General features: G+C 39.9%; 1 protein-coding gene across 1 annotated transcript in view; it reads right to left on the bottom strand.

Moving 5' to 3' along the window:
- NAIP (NLR family apoptosis inhibitory protein) overlaps positions 1–20,039 on the bottom strand; it is a 38,089-nt gene that overhangs the window by 12,908 nt on the left and 5,142 nt on the right. The window contains exons 3-9 of the mRNA XM_070476792.1: positions 18,298–18,379; positions 15,767–15,818; positions 12,996–13,115; positions 10,697–10,796; positions 5,352–5,433; positions 3,880–3,937; positions 1,515–3,623 (exon numbers count right to left, since the gene is read on the bottom strand). Coding sequence (XP_070332893.1) covers positions 1,515–3,623; positions 3,880–3,937; positions 5,352–5,433; positions 10,697–10,796; positions 12,996–13,115; positions 15,767–15,818; positions 18,298–18,379 — 2,603 coding nt within the window. The remainder of the gene's footprint in view (positions 1–1,514; positions 3,624–3,879; positions 3,938–5,351; positions 5,434–10,696; positions 10,797–12,995; positions 13,116–15,766; positions 15,819–18,297; positions 18,380–20,039) is intronic.

Below are 20,039 nucleotides of genomic sequence, written 5' to 3'. Positions count from 1 at the left end.
TCTGATTAAAAAAAAAAAAAAAAGCTTGGAGGATGTGAAGAAACTGGAACCCTGGTACATTCTTTGTAGGGATGCAAAATGCTGCAGCCAGTGTGGAAAACAGTTTGGAGATTCCTTGAATATTAAAATAGAATTACTATCATTAATATGATCCAATAACTTCACTTCTAGGTATAAACCAGAAAGAACTGAAAGCAGGGTGTTAAGGTAACACTTGTGCATCCATGTTCATAGCAGCGTTAGCCAGAATGAACAGTGCAGGTGTCCATCAACCGACGAACTGATTAACAGAGCATGATATATTTGTTGTTTAGTCACTAGGCCGTGTCCGACTCTTTGTGACCCCATGGACCGTAGCCCACCAGGCTCCTTTGTCCATGGGATTTCCCGGGCAAGAACACTGGAGTGGGTGGCCATTTTCTTCTCCCGGGGATCTTCTCAACCCAGGGACTGAACCCGTGTCTCTAACATTGACTGGTGGGTTCTTTGCCACTGAGCCACCAGGAAAGCCACTGTATATATACATACAATGCAATATTACTCTCGCTATAAAAGTAGTGAAGTTCTGACACATGCTACAACATGGGTGAACCCCAAAAACATTATGCTAAATGAAAGGAGACAGACACACAAGGACAAAATATTGTATGGATTCATTTAGATGAAGTAGAATAGACAAATTCATAGAGACCTCAGTGGCTGGGAAGAGGAAGGAGTTATTTAATAGGTGCAAAGTTTGGGATGATGAAAAGGTTGTGGAAGTGAATAGTGACGATGGTTCACAGCACACTAATTCTACTTAAAGCCACTAAACTGTATATTGAAAAATGTGTTTTATCATAATAAAAATATTTGAAAAAAATGAACAAAATTTCTCTAACTTTGAAGATAAATATCAACACATAGATCCAAAAAATGTTCAGTGTCCCTCAAGTAAGATATAAAGCAAAGCACTTCGAGGCATTTAACAAACTGCTGAAAATCAAACTCACAGTAGCAACAATCAGAAAATGAAAAATTAGTGTCATTTACAAGAGTATCAAAAATGCAAGTACCTAGGAATAAATTTAAAGAAAGATGATACAGTCTACACCAAAAACTCTAAAACACTGCTTAGCCAAGTGAAAGGAGACAAAAATAACTGGGAGGCATTACTTCCCACTTGCTTATTTCCCAGAGTACAAGCCCTTTCTTCCACGAAGCAGGTGAGGTGAGAGTAGTTCTCAAGCATTATTTACATACAGATAATTATTTTACTAATAACTAGTCATTTGTTTACTAAGAGCCTTCATTTGTCATTTTATTATTTATATCAGAGTTTGAAAGTCATTCTACTATTTGGAGGCTTTTCACTAATTCATATTACTGAGAGAAATAAATTAGTAAAATTTAAATTGTCCAATCAGCAAGGATTTACAGTCTCATGCTTTCAAAAGTTTTTATCCATTTACAACTAAGAGTGAAAAGATGAAAGTACATAGCCTAATAGTCATCTAAAATAGGTTCCCGCTTACCTTGTCGATGGGTTGTCTCTGAGACGTCAAGAGATTCTAGGGAAGTCAGAGTGAGAAGCAGTTCCTGCTCTGCTGCGCTCAGCTCGCACTGGCTTACGCAGCACTTTGTGAAAGAGGCCTTGTGCTGCTCCAGAGCTGGGCGGATGTTTCCAATAAAACCCCTGCTGTGGTTCAAGTGGAGTTCAATGTGCTGCGCAGCTGAGAAAACCTCTGTTAGGAACCTTAGCATCTCCTGATCCACAGCATTGGTATTAATCACATGAACTTCCAGAAGGGGAATCTTGTACTGCTTTGAAGGAAGGTTCCAATAGCCAGTGCTCGTGGCTGGTGGTGCATTGAGCCGAATGTTCTGAAAATGTTTAATGTTTTCCTGTTTTTCAACTAAACTCTGCTTCCATTCACTCTCAAGTTCAAAGGCAGAAGCATAGTCCTGATCTATAGTTGGTGCCTGTGACTTGTCGAAAATTCTTTCCATAGGCAAATCTGTTACGAACGACGACCTATTTCCACTTATGGAGACCTGGATGCTCCTCAACAATAACAGGCTTTCTGGGTGGTCAAAAAAATACTGTAACTTAAGCACATCCAAACACAGGGTTCTCCCATGAAGGAATTGCAAAATGAAAGGAGAACATGCAGCAACAGTGTTGCTTTGATACGCAATTTTCACAGCCAGAGCTAGCAAATGTTTTGAAGCCAGTGAAAGGTAATTTTGTGGAGAAAATTGCCACACCAACCTGAAACACTGCATCACCTCAGAAATTTCTGGATGATGCTTCAGGTAGGCATCATTTTCAGATATATTCTCCAGTGTCTCTTTATTATCCACCAAAAGAAGCAAATGGGATACAATTTTTGGCCCTGCCTTTGTTGAAGGATGGCAGGAGACACAGTTCAGAAAATTGGCATAGGGACAGATAGCCATCAAGGCTGAGTTGATTTGTTTCAAATAATGAAGTCCCAAATCTTGGTCTTCTTGCCTATCTGAATCCAGGAGTTCGGTCAGCCTCATTCCAGCAAGGAATTCTTGAAATGCAGGATTTAAAAACTGATAGATTGGCCTCAGTCTCTGGGCTGTAAATTTGCTCATCAGGTACATGGCTAGATCTTCCTCTTCACCAATCCCTGCTTCTCTGAGGTCCTCATCACTAAACTCAAAGCAAGATGCAAAAAAGCCTTTCAAGGCTAGTTCACCGCAGGAGGACAGAGTTGCTTTGAGTAGGTCAGCTGCAGTTTTGTGCTTTAAGAAAAGGCATTCCATATAGGACTTGAAAACAGCCACACTATCAAAGGATCGATGAAAACGATTCTGAAGCCAACTAGCACAGACCGCTGACACAAACAAGGGCGTTTTCTGAACTGCCTGCCAAGTTTGACTCATTCCGAAGTCAACCATCAACTTTCGCAGACGGGTCAAATTGCCTGGAAAGAGCTTCTGTAGTACAGAAATTGTATTATAGAAAGGAAACGCCTTAATCTCTATGATTGTGTCTAGGTATCGGCGGATGTTCTTGGCCCTATTTGTATGGACAGTGATCAACAAGCAGGTCCTTGACAAATGTTTTTTTTGAATCATCCTTGCTATGACTTGGGGGACTGAGCACATTTCTTTGTAGTCATCCAAAAGGAATAACACCTGGTTCTTTAACTGCTGGATGATGTTCCTTAGGCCCATTTCAGTAACAGATGCATTTGTCTCTAAGAGTTGGTCATGAATGACACTGGCCAGCCCCTGCTCTGGTCTGGTAGAGCCAAGAGAGAGATAGAAGACCAGCCGGAACCTGTTTAACAAGGGGCAGCATCCCGATGCCCACAGAAGAGCTATTTTCTTCAGGAGGATGGTCTTTCCACTCCCAGCTTCACCCTCCACACTCATGACAGAGTTCAAGTTAGCAAAGACTTCAGGCAACACCACAGGCTCTTGCACAGGATTGGTGATGGATTTTAAAGCAAAGGACAGATCACAATCCAGCCACTGGTCCGTGGCTAGACAGGAAGAGATCTCAAGCAAAGACATGTGGCAGAAAGGAGCACTGGTATAGACTTTTCTCAGGCGCTCACTCAGGCTCTCTGCCTCCTGAAACCACTGGGCTTCACCCTGGGCCACCTCTGTGGAGAAAAGCAAGGAGGCACAGTTACAAACAGGTATTCCTATTACCCCTGCATGCGGGACTTCCCGGGCAGCCTAGTGGTTGAGCCTTCACACTTCCACTGCAGGGGCACGGGTGCAGTCCCAGGGTGGGGAGCTAATATCCCACACGCTGTGTAGTTTGGCCATAAATAAATAAATGATAAAATAAAATCCTCTATATACAAAGATATGTACACATTCATATAATCCCATGTGCTACCTCCGAATCCTTACCTGGCACTACAGAACCAACTGCTGTTGACTCTTCAAGATGGCTTTCGCTTGTAGTTCCCTTTGAAAAGAAAATTCTCTATTAAATTAACATCTGTATAAGAGGGTGGGGCCTCAACTTACAATCAGAAACCAGACATTTTCTAAACACAAGCCACCCTCAAGTGTTTATGCCAGTTGCAGGGAGGAGTGCTACAAATATGAAATAATAAGTGATCTGCAAACACATGCAAGCGTATGCTTCTGTATGCTACCCAAACAGCACATTCCTTGGGTGACATGAGCAGTGATTACTGACCAGATGATTAGAGTCACAGTGTCAAGAGCAAGATGGACCCTCCAGAAACCATTCAGTATAGCTTCTGATCTCAGTTATTAAAAGCATTTTAAATATTACATACCTGGGATGTAGGGAAATTAAGTTTCTTCTTTTAAAAATAAGTTCTTTAAGGAAGGTGGAGGGAGATGATCAAAATTGGTGGAAGGGATTAAGAGATACAAACTTGCAGTTGTAAGTCACAGAGATGGAATTACAACAAGGGGAAAATAGTCAATATTACTATAATAACTTTGATGCAGACAGTAACTAGACTTGTGGTAGTAATCATTTTGTAATATCCAGTAATATCTAATACTATGTAGTATACCTGGAACTAATATTGTAAGTCACACATACATCAATAAAATAAAAACAGCTATTTCTATACCCCCAAAAGTTTTCCTTCAATTTCATTTTTAGTTCACAAATGTAAAAGATGAGTCAAATGAATGGCAAATTACTCTGTTTTCTTTTTCACGGGGTGACAATATACTTAACATACAGCCTCAAATAAGGGGTGTGTGTGTGTGTGTGTATGTGTGTGTGTTAAATTGGTAGTGGCTAATATCCCAAAGAAATATATATAATTTCATAGTTTAAAGGGGTCAACCTGTTAATCTGACCATTAATTAATAGTCAGATTGGTTGGTCATTTGCTTTTGTAAAAGAAACATATCTTCCCAACTTTGAGAAAAGCCAACTAGCAAGTTAGATTTACTGCCCTCCAAGCAAAGGTCACTGATGGGGTCAGGTAGCCTGGCTGCTAATCAACTCTTAGGTCCATAGTGTGGGCACCAAAGTAGAAGGGACTGACTCTACAGATGCTTGACAGATATTGGCAGAATTTATTGACTGATTTATTTATGATGAATCTTCCCTGTAGCTCAGATGGTAAAGAATCTGCCTGCAATGCAGGAGACCTGGATTCAATCTCTGGGTCGGGAAGATGCTCTGGAGAAGGGAATGGCAATCTGTATTCTTGCCTCGAGAAACCCATAGACAGAGGAGCCTGGCAGGCTACAGTTCGTGGGGTCACAAAGCATCGGACATGACTGAGTGACTGACACTACTTATTTATGATGAGCAGCTCCTGCTCAAAACTGTTCTTAATCACATGATCACACACTCTGAAAATAAACAAGGTGGCATTCAATACCGTTAACTCAGAAAGTTCATCATGGCTCTGAAGGTCTGGAATCACTTCTGCAGAGGACTTCACACTCTGGAGAAACTGACAACTAAACACACAAGTTACAAGTTATAAAGCTAGTTGCATGCAATTAAACCTTTGCTTCAGGTTTTCAAAAACACTGCCAGAGTTTTAGTGGCAAAGATTAGGTATAAAATTAACATTTCCTGTGAGTCTGTCAGTATCTTTATCAAGCAAGGCATGTAGACTGTGGCTCTTGGGAGCAGAGATGTAAATGGCTCATAAAGTAATGGTGCGGATAACCAGCCAATTTGGTGGAATGGGCGCATATTTAACACTCATCCATGAAACCAACTAAAATGAACCTAATGGAAAGAAAATAGTGACAATAAGTCCATCTATGGATTTTGGGACAAAGACAACAAAAAGGACATGAGCAGGAAAAAAAATGGTGAAACACATGTAAACATCTGGAGTTGACTGTAATGTGCCGGTGTTGTTTTTTTTAAATTTTAACAAATGTACCAGGGTAATGTAAGACGTTAGTACTAGAGGAAACTGAGTATGGGAATACAGGAACACTGTATTATCTTTTCACCTTTTCTCTAAATCTAAAAATACCTCCAAATAAAGTTTATTTCAGGAAAAAAAAAACTCCATCAATATGAAGACTAAAGAATGGCCCTAAAAACAATTTGCTAGACATCATGAAATTGGAACATACAATACTTTCTAAATTCAGTTATGATGTTTGCCTGAAGAACCAAGGAAGAAAATTCTACAGAGCTCTATTCACAATCATTAATTTGGATAAATGAGAACTATAAATGTGAGTAGATAAATGACAAAACTAGAAACAACTCTGTCAGCTTATTTTTATGCTGCTGAATTATAGGAAAGCAGGAGATAAAGCAAGAGGACACATCATTTTTATTTTCCTAGATGAATGACTTGGAGATGAGCCCAGGAATAGAAGGGCAGCTATAGAAAAAGCTAGTAGGACTTTAAATGCTTCTGTCCAAGGTCACTCTGCAGATAAACCCATCAAGGGAAAGGACTCTGAAGGAAGGTAAAATACAGACTTTTCTGTACAAATAAAGCCAACGAATTTAGCTGCCAGCAGACTAGTACTACAAGAAATGTTAAAGGAAGTTCTTCTTAAGTTTCTTCTTAAAAGGAAAATCATAACAGATGGAAACTTGGTTCTACCCAAAGGAATGAAGTGTTCCAGGAATGGTAACTCATTGGGTAAATATGAAATATGCTTTCTCTCTTTCTAAAAATGTATTTAAAAGATAACTGTTCACAACAAAGATATAACACTAGATTGTGAGATTTAGAACACATGTGAAGTAGAATGTGTGGTAGCAACAGCACAGAGACGAGGGAGGGGAAAACAGAAGTACACTGTTACTTGGGTTCATGCATTATATGTCAGTTGTTATAAAGTTATTTGAAGATGACTGTGATTTGTCAGAAGAAGGCAATGGCACCCCACTCCAGTACTCTTGCCTGGGAAATCCCATGGACGGAGGAGCCTGGTAAGCTACAGTCCACGGGGTCGCTAAGAGTCGGACACGACTGAGCGACTTCACTTTCACTCTTCACTTTCATGCACTGGAGAAGAAAATGGCAACCCACTCCAGTATTCTTGCCTGGAGAAACCCAGGGATGGGAGCCTGGTGGGCTGCCGTCTATGGGATCGCACAGAGTCGGACACGACTGACGTGACTTAGCAGCAGTGATTTGTCAAACGTGCATTATGTAGATTACAGAGCAGGCACTAGAAAGACAAAGCTGAACAGCTAAAAAGCCAACTTCAGAGATAAAATGGAAAATAGCAAAATACTCAAACGCAAGTCAGGAAGAGAAGAGACAAACCAGAGACGGATAAATAGAAAACAAAGAGCAAAAGAGTAGATTTAAATCCAACGATATCAATGAGTCTATTAAATGTAAATGTTCTAAACACTCCCATTACGAAGCAGATTTTGGGGAATCTCTTGGTGCTCCAGTGGTTAGGACGCCTTGCTCTCACTGTCAGGGCCCTGGTCAGGGAATTAAGATCCGACAAGCTGTAAGGCACAGCCAAAAATCTCAAACAAACAACAATAACAACAAAACAAGAAAGCAGGTATTGTCAGACTGCCAAAAAAGCAAGACGCACCTATGCTGTCCACAAGAAGCTCACTTTAAAGTTGCAGGTTAAAAGTAAAATTATTTTGGGAATTCCTTGGTGGTCCAGTGGTTAGGACTCCATTCTCTCTGGGTTTGATCCCTGGTCTGGTAACTAAGATCCCTCACGTTGTACTCCACAGCCAAAAAAAGAAAAAAAAAAAAGATTTCAAAAAAGATAGTATCATGCAAAAACTAAAAGCTGGAGTGGCTACAGTATATTAACATCAGATAAAGACACAAGAACAAGGAGTAGCAAGAGAGATAAAGAGGGACATTTCATATATTTTCTGAATAAGAAAGAAGAAAGGACAAAGAATAGACAAGATATGTTTCTGAAGAAAAAGAGCAAGGAAACTATGTGGAAAAATATGAAAATATGTTCAACATTATTAGTAAATAGATTGACAAAAATTGGGGCAATATAAGTTAGTGAGGGAGCAGACAGAATGGAAACATCTATACCAGTAAGAATATAAATCAGTACAGCCACTTTGGAAAAAGTTTTGCAAAATCTAGTAAAGTTGAATGTGCACATCTTATCACTTTGCAACTCCATGGCTAGTTATGTATCCTAGAGAAATATGAGCACTGGGAATTATGTCCAAGAAGGTTCATAGAGGCATTATTTGAATTGCAACATTCTGAAAACAACCCAGATGTTGAATCTAGAATAGAAGGATAAATTTTATATTCATAAAAATATTAAAAATATATATATATATACTAAAGCAATGAGAACAGGTAACTTGCAACTCTTACATAATTATGAATGAGTCTCAAAAATTCTATGGAGTAAAACAAGTCAATCATCACAGAAGAACCATGCAGTATGCTTCCATTTATTTGAATTTATAGAACAGGCAAAGTTAAGTATGCTTAATGATACATATGTAGCTGGTGAAACCATTCTGAGTAGAAGGAACAATTATCACGAATTTCAGGGTTGATGGTGGTTTCAAGTCGTGTCTGACTCTTGCAATCCCATGGACAGTGGAGCCTGGCATGCTTTTCCAGGCAAGAATACTGGAATGGGTTGCCTTTTCCTTCTCCAGGGGATCTTCCCAGCACTGGGATCCAACCTGGGTCTCCTGCATTGCAGGCAGAACTGAGCCAACAGGGAAAACCTTCTGAATTGGAGGGACAAGGATATAATCAGAACTGGGAAAGTAGGCACACACTAGCCTTCTAAGGAGTTGATAATATTCAATTTCTTAACTTTAGTGGTAGGTTCATTGGTTTCTTTAATTTTCCTTTAAGTCATACATGCTTATTTAAGGGCATCCTAGTTTGCAATTTTAAAAGAGAGGCAAAAGATTGAAGCTTCACTCAGCAGACCAAAAAACAAAAACAATAACAAAACAAACAAAAAAGGCAGAGGAGAAATAAAAAGCTTCACAAAAAAGGAAATGACAGAGTTGAGAAAAGGTCCTAAATACAATCAAGACTGTATCCTAGTTTATTTTTCCAAAAATTAAGAAGACTATCTCCACTGTTTAACAATTTACTAAATACTAAAACCAAACAAAAAAAAAATGCAGCTACTTCTGTGAAAATACCTTCAAAACTATATCTCTTGATAATCTTAGAATTAGATAGAAGCATTTAAGACCTATTTGTATTAATATTTATTTCTAGAAGAGCATTTACTAATTACAAAGTGAAAACAACAAAATGTCCTCTTACAGTTGAACATTTTTGAAGAGTCTGGTGAGTGAAAAATAAGCCCTCCAAAATGTTAAAGAGCTACAGAAAAGAAATATTTAAAATTAGCCATTTCTTCATGAAATTTTAGAACACTGGAAACAAAGAGAAAATCCTAAATGCTTCCAGAATGGGAAGAAGTAATAAAAAGATTAAGAATCAGAAAGACATGGAACTTCAACAGCAATACTGGAAGTTATTAGAAAATGCAGCAATGTCTCTATAATTTGGAATTAAAATGATTTCCAACCTGGAATTTCATACCTAGTTAAACTACCAAACAAGTATGAGAATATATATATAAATATTTATTCAGATATATGCATTAAGCGGAAGCTATAAACACGCATTTCTTATGCAGTCTTTCCCAGGGATCTGTGGGGGGGTATTTCAAAGTGAGTGAATAAGCCGAGAAAAGGATGACAACAGATCCAGGAAACACAGGAGAGAGGCGATAGGAATCCCTAGGATGACTTGAAGAACAATCCTAGGATCCCAGGGTAACTTCAGGACAAAGAGTTCATATTGAAGCAGGTCAGAGACTTCATGACAGCCTCTTTAAGAAAATGAAAACAGTGGGCTATATTACAAGTCTGAATGATTGGAGAGGAGATTTAAACATTTGGGAGAATTTGAAGATGAACTGGTGCTAAATACGTTTTAAAAACTAAGCAAATGGCTATATTTTTTGAAAAGGAAAATAACAGGTATTGGTGAGGAGATGGAGAAACTGAAATACATACATACATATATATATATATACACATGTACAGTTACATATATCTCACTCATGAAAAAGAATGAAGTATTGATACATGCTACAACATGAATGAACCTCAAAACACTGTGCTAAGTAAAGTCAGATGCAAAAGATATTATATGCTTCCATTTACATAAAATATCCAAGAGAATAAATCTATAGCAACAGAAAGCTAACTCGCAGCTCTCAGGAAATAGGGTGTACTGGGGAGACAAGGAATGACTGCTTCATGGGTAAAGAGTTCTCTTTCGAATAACGAAATGTTTTGGAATTAGTGGAGGTGATTGCACAGCACTGCTCATGTACTAAATGCTACTGGATTGTGCACTTTTAAAAGAGTTTATGTGTGAATTTAAAAAAAAAAAAAAGTAAGCAAACATACTGATAAAACAATTATCACTCCCTCCAGAAACTGGAAGTTGTACAGGGAGAGAAAATAAATTATTTACTACAAGGCTCCGCCTTTATGAAGTCATGATAAAATAGACATTAATGTGAAAATAATGACTGAACCAAAACTGTACTGTAACTATTGAGAGAGGAAGGCTAGATGGGAAGGGGGTTGTGAAAGCAATGGAATGAAAGAAAGGAAGACTCATCCTTCATTGTAAGAATGAGACATGTGGGCAAAGACTTAATCAGAATATAAAATGAGGGGAAGATTGCTAAAATACATCCAGATTCGTAGATACTAAGCATTCATTCCACTTACTTGGGAAAAAATTTGGCGTGTTCTTCTAATGGGTCATCACCTTCCTCCCACTCATGCAAATACCCTCTACAGGAAAAACACTGGACAATGTCCGATTTACCTAGAAGTAAGGAAACTCGATCAGTGCCACAGGCCAATGTATTTGTCAAGTGACACAGATAATAACCATATTAGCAAAACCGAGCTTACACTTTCTATCAGATTTTGTGACAAAGTCACAACTTTGTGTCACCAGTGAGGAAATATTCTAACTAGGGCTCTTCTTGCACCAGTGGGGTCATGAGCACTGAATGTTTCTATGTACCATGCACACTGATCAAACCCTGTCCCGTCCCCTCTTCAGGCAATGAGGCAAGAGATTTGCAAATCAGAATGTGGAGTTGAAGCTCCATGAAGGAGGAGAATTTTGCCTGTTTTGCTCCCCAGTGAATTTCATGGACCTAGAACAGTGATTAGCACTTATTATGCACTTAATAAGTTATCTGTTCAATGAATAAATCAGAAAGAATATATTTGGAGCTCAGAAAAAATATATATGAGCAAATATAGCCACTCTCATGTAAGTAAGATTGTGAAGAATCAGACACCTCTTACTATAGGTTTATTCCACTAGAAATAGGATCAAGTCTTCAAGTGAGATTCTATTTTTTGGAAGGAAATTAGCATTTGGATCTACCAAAGCACTGAACTAGAAACATCCTAGTTTCTAAGAGGGCTTCTGTGGTAGCTCAGGTGGTAAAGAATACGCCTGCAATGCATTAGACCCTGGTTCGATTCCTGAGTCGGGAAGATCCACTGGAGATGGGACAGGCTACCCACTCCAGTAGTCCTGGGTTTTCCTGGTGGCTCAACTGGGAATCCGCTCAGTAAATAATCCACCTGCAATGTGGGAGACCAGGGTTCGATTCCTGGGTTGAGAAGATCCCCTGGAAAAGGGAACAGCTACCCACTCTAGTAAGATGATGGAACATTCCTCATCTTCCTTCTCCTCTTGGACTCCTGCAGTCATTATAAAGCCAGAGCATAGGAAAATCTCCCTTTGTGTCTGTACAGAAACAGGAGGTCCTAGAGCTTGCGAGATCCCAAAAGGGTGAAATGACTAGGACTTGTGGGTGAGGAGGAGATTCAAAAGGAAGAGGGTGAGGACACTACTAGAGAGAAGGCCCTTGAGCACGGCTGCCAAGGGGAGGAGAGAACAGAGGGAGCAAGAAGAAAGGGTGGAACCCTAACTTTCCAGTTACTCTAAGTTAACTTTCCAGTTAACTCTAAGACACTGAGGCATTAAGATTTTTTGTACCAATGGAACACGACTGTTAGTTCAAGTGAACACTACACTCCCCCACTCTGCTCCACTCTGTGATATTCATGACTTGACCCCACAGCAGAAGTTCCCCTATGGACCTTCACTGTAATTGAGCATGTGCATTTGGTGTGGAGAAGGTCAGCAAGGTCCCCAGAAAGGACACAATATCATTTCACCTTTCTACACCTCAGGCAGAGGTGAAGTTGAGGGGAACCCCCGCTTTCTTTGCACATGACAAAGTGGAACTCCTGATGGCAGATTCTCCATGCTTAGGAATTATAAAGAGGAATTTCCTTACTTTGTCTTCCAAGGAGAGTGTGGCAAAAACCCCTCTATCCAGGGGAATTCTCTGCTGGTCCAGTGGGTAAGACCACGTGCTCCCAATGCAGAGGGCCTGGTCAGGGACCTAGGTCCCACATGCCTCAACTGAAGAACTCCTGTGCTACTGCTAAAGATACCGCATGCCGCCATGAAGACCCAAGATCCCACAGTCAAATACATATGCATTTTTTTAAAAGACCACTATCCACACTCCTAGTTATCTCTCAATCTTCCATAGTAACAGAAACTTCAATTTTCAGCTAGGCACACTGTTACCTGGAAGAAAAAAAATTGAACGTCCCAGCTCCTCTGATATGTAGGTATGGATACCTGACTACTGAGCTGATTCAACAGCGAGGGACACAGTCATGCGACAGTTTCCAGAGGGGTGGGGTAGAGAGTAAAGTGTACCCAGGCCTGATCATTACCCCAACGGGATCCTTGTATTTGTTGTTAGCCCAGACCTTAAGTTTTCAAGATTGGGGCTTTACTACCTAAAGGAGGTGTGGAGAACCGGGAGAGGATTTATGATACAGAAAGGAAAAAGCATACGTGAGGAATAATGAGAAGAAGCAGGGATTGTTGAGCCTAGTTAAATACAAGCCCAGGATCATGAAGGGCATGTGGGGTTTCAGTGGGCACAAGGCAAGAGCGTGGGGCAAACTGCTGACTCACCTGTGTAGAAAAGACCTGCTTTGACCAGACCTGCTGCTCCCACTGGGGACGACGGGCTCCAGTATTTGAAAGACTGCAGTCGGAGTTCTTCATTACCAAAGATGCTGCCATTGCAACAGCCTTGAATAAAAGGCATACGGTGAGACTAGCAAGTTGTGATATTACTACTATCAGTGTTTGCACTATCCTTTTGTGTTTAAAGATAGAACAGTATATTCGAGTTTGTTTCAATGCAATTGAAGGAGGGGGTTAGAAAAGGAGAAACAAAACCAGACTGACTACGTGTTAAATTGTTGAAACAGAATGGTGGATACATGGTGGGAATTTGCTATGGTCTTATTTCTGTATACATTCATTTTTTTATAATAAAATATTTTCAAATTATCTCTTCATTGTATAGCATCAGAATAAAGCAAGAGGAAGCCAGAGGAGCTTCTCTTCCTCCCCAAGTTAGTATCAAAACTTGAGAAAGGCAAATCTTGCTTGAAGCCCCCTAAAAAGGAGGCAGATTTATTTCTTGCCCTTTGGGTGTCAGCTCTACGGGGGTGGTCTCCATTAGACTTTCCACATTGGTCCTACAGTTTGGTTCCTGTCTTCTGCACTCCTTGAGGATTTGAAAACCAACTTATGTGTATTAAATATGGAAACAAAAGTAGATACTGCAAAATTCCTTAAGATGAAACCTTGTTTCAGTATAACGTTTGATCCCAGGACTCCGGCTTTCTCTTCCTTTTTAATTGGAGTATGACTTAATGTACTGGGGAAACCTCAGTCTTCTCCTCCAGTGTGTCTCTTTTACTATCACACTACTGTCACACTCACAATACCTCTGATACTTTCCCCACTGAGCAATTCTCTGCACCACCAGCGGGGTGTCCTACAATTTACTCGGACACTATCTACTTAGTAGTACCAGATCCTACAGATTAAAGGCTCAATCCCATAAGACAGCTCCCACTCCACTTCATTCGACAGAGTGGCTCACAGAACCCAGGGAAACACTTATATTTGTTTAGCAAAGGACATGATCAAGGGTACAGATGAGCTGGGGGCTTTCTAGGTGGTGCTACTAGTAAAGAACCCGCCTGTCAATGCAGGAGACATAAGAGATGCAGGTTTGATCCCTGGATTAGGAAGATCCCCTAGAAGAGGGCATGGCAAACTACTCCAGTATTCTTGCCTGGAGAATCTCACGGACAGAGGAGCCTGGTGGACTACAGCCCAGAGTGTGGCAAAGAGTCAGACATGACTGAAGCGACTTGGCACGCACACACGCACAGATGAACTGGCTCACAGACTGAGATCTGGGAGCTTCCTTCCCCATGGAGTTGGGATGTGTTACATTTACAGTGTGGTTGTGTTCACACACCCAAAGGCTCCTGGATCCACAAACTATTGGGATTTTTATGGAGGTCTCCTCACATAGGCATGATCAATCATTAATTCAATTTATATCCCCTCTCCGCGCTCTGAAGAAAAGAGAGTAGGGCCGAAAATTCCAAGCTTCTAATCATAACATGTTCTTTCCAGTGACCAACCCCCAACCAAGAGCCCACCCAGAGTCACCACATCAGAAGCCAAAAGTGCTCTTAGTGCTCCTATCACTTAGGGGTTTGCAAGGGTTTTAGGAGCCCAGTATCAGGCACAGTGTCAAAGATCAAATGTTAGAACAAGAGATGCTTCTCATGATCTTATCACTCAGGAAATTACATGGGTTTTAGAAGCTCTGTGAAAAAGTTGGCTTAAAACTCAACATTCAGAAAACTAAGATCATGGCATCCAGTCCCATCACTTCATGCAAATAGATGGGGAAACAGTGAGAGACTTTATTTTTCTGTGCTCCAAAATCACTGCAGATGGTGACTGCAGCCATGAAATTAAAAGACGCTTGCTCCTTGGAAGGAAAGTCATGACCAACCTAGACAGCATATTAAAAAGCAGAGACATTACTTTGCCAACAAAGGTTTGTCTAGTCAAAGCTATGACTTTTCCAGTAGTCATGTATGGATGTGAGGGTTGGACTATAAAGAAAGCTGAGCGCTGAAGAATTGATGCTTTTCAACTGTGGTGTTGGAGAAGACTCTTGAGAGTCCCTTGAACTGCAAGGAGATCAAACTAGTCCATCCTAAAGGAAATCAGTCCTGAATATTCATTGGAAGGACTGATGCTGAAGCTGAAACTCCAATACTTTTGGCCACCTGATGCGAAGAACTGACTCATTGGAAAAGACCCTGATGCTGGGAAAGATTGAAGGCGGGAGAAGGGGAAGACAGAGGATGAGATGGTTGGATGGCATCACTGACTCAATGGATATGAGTTTGAGTAAACTCCAGGAGTTGGTGATGGACAGGGAAGCCTGGCATGCTGCAATCCATGGAGTCACAAAGAGTTGGACACGACTGAGCGACTGAACTGAACTGAACTGAGGAGCTCTGTGCCAGGAACTGGGGGCAGAGATCAACATTTATTTTCTATTACTTCACATTTAATTTCTTAATAGACACTGATCCATTTAAGAATGTTTTCAAAACCATTTTATCCAGAAACCTTAACTGTTTTAAGGGAAATTCAATTAAGGACCCAGCCCTGATATATTTCCCTATGTTCATTTATGTTAAAAAATTAAGTCACCCCAGGAGACCAAAAAACTCTAATGAAATGGTTTTTTTAAAATTACCATGGCACCACAAAATGAGGAGGAAGATGGAAAGGCTAGGGGAAAAAAGCAAAATAAACAAGCAAAGCTTTTCTGAATAAGTCTGAGCCTTTACCTGATGCCACAGATGAATCTCTCTTGACCCAGGAATTCAGAAAATGTTCTCCCTGAAGAAAATGAAAACTCAAGCTATTATATAAACTACTGTACATAAAATAAATAAGCCACAAGTATCTAACATACACATCCAATAATCTATACTGAATATATCCAATAAAAATTCTATATATATTGGATACATTCACTATATGAAGTGAAGTGAAGTCGCTCAGTCGTGTCCGACTCGTTGCGACCCCCATGGACTGTAGCCCACCAGGCTCCTCAGTCCATGGGATTTTCCAGGCAAGAATACTGGAGTGGGCTGCCTTTTCCTTCTCCAGGGGATCTCCCCAACCCAGGGATCTAACCTGGGTCTCCTGCATTGCAGACAGACGCTTCACCATCTGAGCCACATGGGAATTCCCATTCACTATATATATCTATATATTACATATAGAGGTATGATATAACTATATATCAGGGGACATATCCAATATTCTACAGTGACTATAAATGGAGTATAACCTTTAAAAATTGTGAATCATTGTGTTGTATAATATTTTAGTTTGAGGCATACATCGACTATACCTCAATTTAAAAAAATTCAAGTTACTGATTTGAAGTATATTGTTATCTATGAGCAAAAATTAAAAGAACTCCCTCCTCCACCCACTGCCTGTAAATTAAGAGTTTCACTGAATTGAATGGTAGAGTTGTTAGAGGATTATTCCTCTAATTATTATTTATATTAATATTGACATTTTTTACAGTGTTATGGGAAAAGAAAACCTGTGGATGTTTATACTCGACAAGAAGCCTTTTCTGGGTCAGTTTTTCCAGAGATCCAACTCAAAAGCTAAGTTACAATAAGGTATCACAGAGGTCCTTTGACTAATGAGGAAGGTATGAGATATAGGAAGGAAACTGGATTCAGAGGGAAGGTTAAGTGTTGAGTAACTGATTCTTCTCTGAAAACTGCACCCAGATTTCTCTCTGAAGAAACACTTCTGCCCCTGCAGGGTTCTCATCTGAGTCATGTTAGCCAATAAATCCAGCCCTCCGCACTTTTTTTCTTTTTTGGTATAAGCCTGTGTAAGATGGGTTTTCCCAACACCTGCCACTAGGGAAGTCATACTGATAGAGCATAGGGTAACCATCTCTGAGGCTTACTGTGGGTAGCGTCCTGTGGTCTGAATGTCTCGTGAGGACGCTCAGAGTGGGGCGCCCTAGGGAAGCCGGAGGAGCTGACCTCAGTCCAAGAGGAGAGAACCACCAGGAAGGCAGACCATTCTAAGGACTCTAGTTGACCAAAAGAACATATTTTTCTTCCCCCTGCCCAGTGAGAGGTAGGGAATGGAATAAAGGAAGAAGAAGGAGAGGCCATGACAAAAGAGGGATGTACTCGCCTCATTCTAATTAATTTATAAAAAATTTTTTATAAATTACCATGATGCCAAATAGATAACTAATGAGAACCTACTGTAGAGCTCAGGGAACTCCACTCAATGTTCCATGGTGCCCTAAATGGGAAGGAAATACAAAAAAGAGGGGGTATATGTACAGCGCTTCCCACGTGGCACTAGTGGTAAAGAACCCACCTGCCAGTGCAGGAGATATTAGAGACGTGGGTTCGATCCCTGGCTCGGCAATATCCCCTGGAGTAGGAAATGGCAACCCACTCCAGTATTCTCGCCTGGAGAATCCCATGGACAGAGGAGCCTGGTGGGCTACAGTCCATGGGGTCGCAAGGAGTTGTACATGGCTAAGCAACTTCGCTCCCAGCATATGTATATATGTATATATATATATATATATATACACACACATGTATGTATGTATACATGTATATGTATGTATATGTGTATACATGCATATATGTATGTGTATACATGTATATATGCATGTGTGTATACATGTATATGTATACATGTATATGTATGTATATATGTATACATGTATATATGCATATATGCATGTGTGTATACATGTATATATGCATGTGTGTATACATGTATATATGCATGTGTGTATACATATATATATATACATGTATATATGCATATGTGTATACATGTATATATGTATATGTATGTATATGTATATCTGTATATGTGTGTGTATGTATGTATGTATACATGTGTGTATATATGCATGCATGCATGTATATATGTATGTATGTGTGTATATATACAGCATATGTATACATGTACACATGTGTATATGTATATATGTGTGTGCATGTATACATGTATGTATATGTATGTATATCTGTATGTGTGTATGCATGTATATATGTGTGTATATATATGTATATCTGTATATCTACAGCATATGTATACATGTATATATGTATATGTGTGTATATGTATATGTAGATATGTATATCTGTATATATACAGCATATGTATACATGTATATATGTATGTATGTAGATATGTATATATGTACACATACAGCTGACTCACTTTGCTGCACAGCAGAAATCAACACAACACTGTAAAGCACGTACCATCCAATAAAAATTAACTAAGAAGAATAATAAATTACCGTGACGTCAACAAATCCCTTGTAGCTTTGAATATACTGGGTAATTTCCTCTAAGGATTTCTTACTTTGAAGAAATTCACATCTATAATTAACAAACAAACAAAATTAAAGTTTGCCCTGATACTGTGATAGAGATATCCTGTATCTTTATAACTGCAGTGACACAAAATACATTCGTTAAAACTTATTGCATTGTGTACTTTAAATTGCTCAATTCTTTTTTACTTTGATAAACTGTAAAAAAAGTTACCCCAAAATTTATGACAGTTATCTTTATTATCATATAATTACTATTTCCATTAATGATAACATGTATAATAATGCAAAACTAAATCTTCAGATTATCTTTCATCCTAAAACAAAACATAATATAATCAAAGAGATGGATTTATAACAATATTTAGATTGGAGGTGTTTTTGTTAAGCTAAACTACAGTGACAAACTAGTTCCTAGGCTTACATGAAAAACTACTTAGGTGGTAAAGCTAACAAATGATAATAAATTTCATCTATTGAAAAACATATATACTACTCCTTAGAAATATACAGTGGAAATTAATTGATAGAATTTTTTAAAAAGAGCATATTGAATACACTTAAAAAACACATTCCTTTCCACAGAACAGAAGCAATTTTAAGTTAACTTTTTAAAAATCTCTCTCTTACAAATTTAAGCTTCCTTTCTAGTGACATTAGAGTAACAAGAGGGCTGAGAGTCAAGAGGCTAGAGTGTCAGTTCCACTTCTGCCACTCACGAGGAGGAGATAAACCTTTTTATTCTTTCTGTCACACCACCTCCCCTGCCCAAAGCAGTCAATCTCACCACTGTTCTTTCGAAAAGACGTGAGGAAGTGAACTCCATTAGAAGAGTCATACATTGCTCTGGGACCAGCGCTCTGGGCCGCTGAGTCCCCAGGTTTTAGGTGTACAGATCCTTCCAAGGAGGGCTCCAAGTCCCCACACAACTCAAATCCATACACAACCCAAATCTGCACACAATCCACATAGCACATGAGGGGTGGGGCCTCCCCACATGCTTACAGTGGGTTGAGAAGGAGCTCAATACACAGTGCTTCTTTTAAAAACACAATAAAAATCATTTTATTTATTTACAATGATTTAGTACACTGAGTGGGCTTTCCTGGTGGCTCAGACGGTAAAGAATCTGCCTGCGATGTGGGAGACCGGGGTTCGATCCCTGGGTTGGGAAGCTCCACCGGCGAAGGGAATGGCAACCCGCTCCAGTATTCTGGCCTGGGAAATCCCATGGACAGTGGAGCCTGGCGGGCTACAGTTGATGGAGTCGAAAAGAGTCGGGCAGGACTGAGAGATAACACACACGCAGTGCACTGAGTACTACATTCTAAATTGCAGGAACATACTCAGACATCGTGTCCACAGTTTGTAAAAGCAGCAACAAAGCAAAAAGTGATGCCCAGGGACCTCCTGATGGTCCAGTGGTTAGGACTCCACCTCGCAATGCAGGAGACGCAGGTTCCGGCCCCGCTCGGGGAACTGAGATCTCATGCTGCGGAGCAACAAAGCCCAAGCACCTCAGCTACCGACTGAGCCCACGCACCAAAACGAGCGAGCCCACGGGCAAAGGAAAGACCCCGAACGGCGTGATGAAGATAACATGTGCCACAACTAAGATCCGAAGCAGCCAATGCATAAATACCTATTTTTAAAATGATGCCCAGTTAAGGTTAGCGAACAATCAACAAGAAATTGGAGGAGTCTTA

This window comes from Odocoileus virginianus, chromosome 14 (assembly GCF_023699985.2).
Source record: "Odocoileus virginianus isolate 20LAN1187 ecotype Illinois chromosome 14, Ovbor_1.2, whole genome shotgun sequence".
Taxonomy (NCBI): domain Eukaryota; kingdom Metazoa; phylum Chordata; class Mammalia; order Artiodactyla; family Cervidae; genus Odocoileus; species Odocoileus virginianus.
The sequence above is the reverse complement of the archived record's forward strand: the minus strand, read 5'-3'. Positions and strand labels throughout refer to the sequence as shown.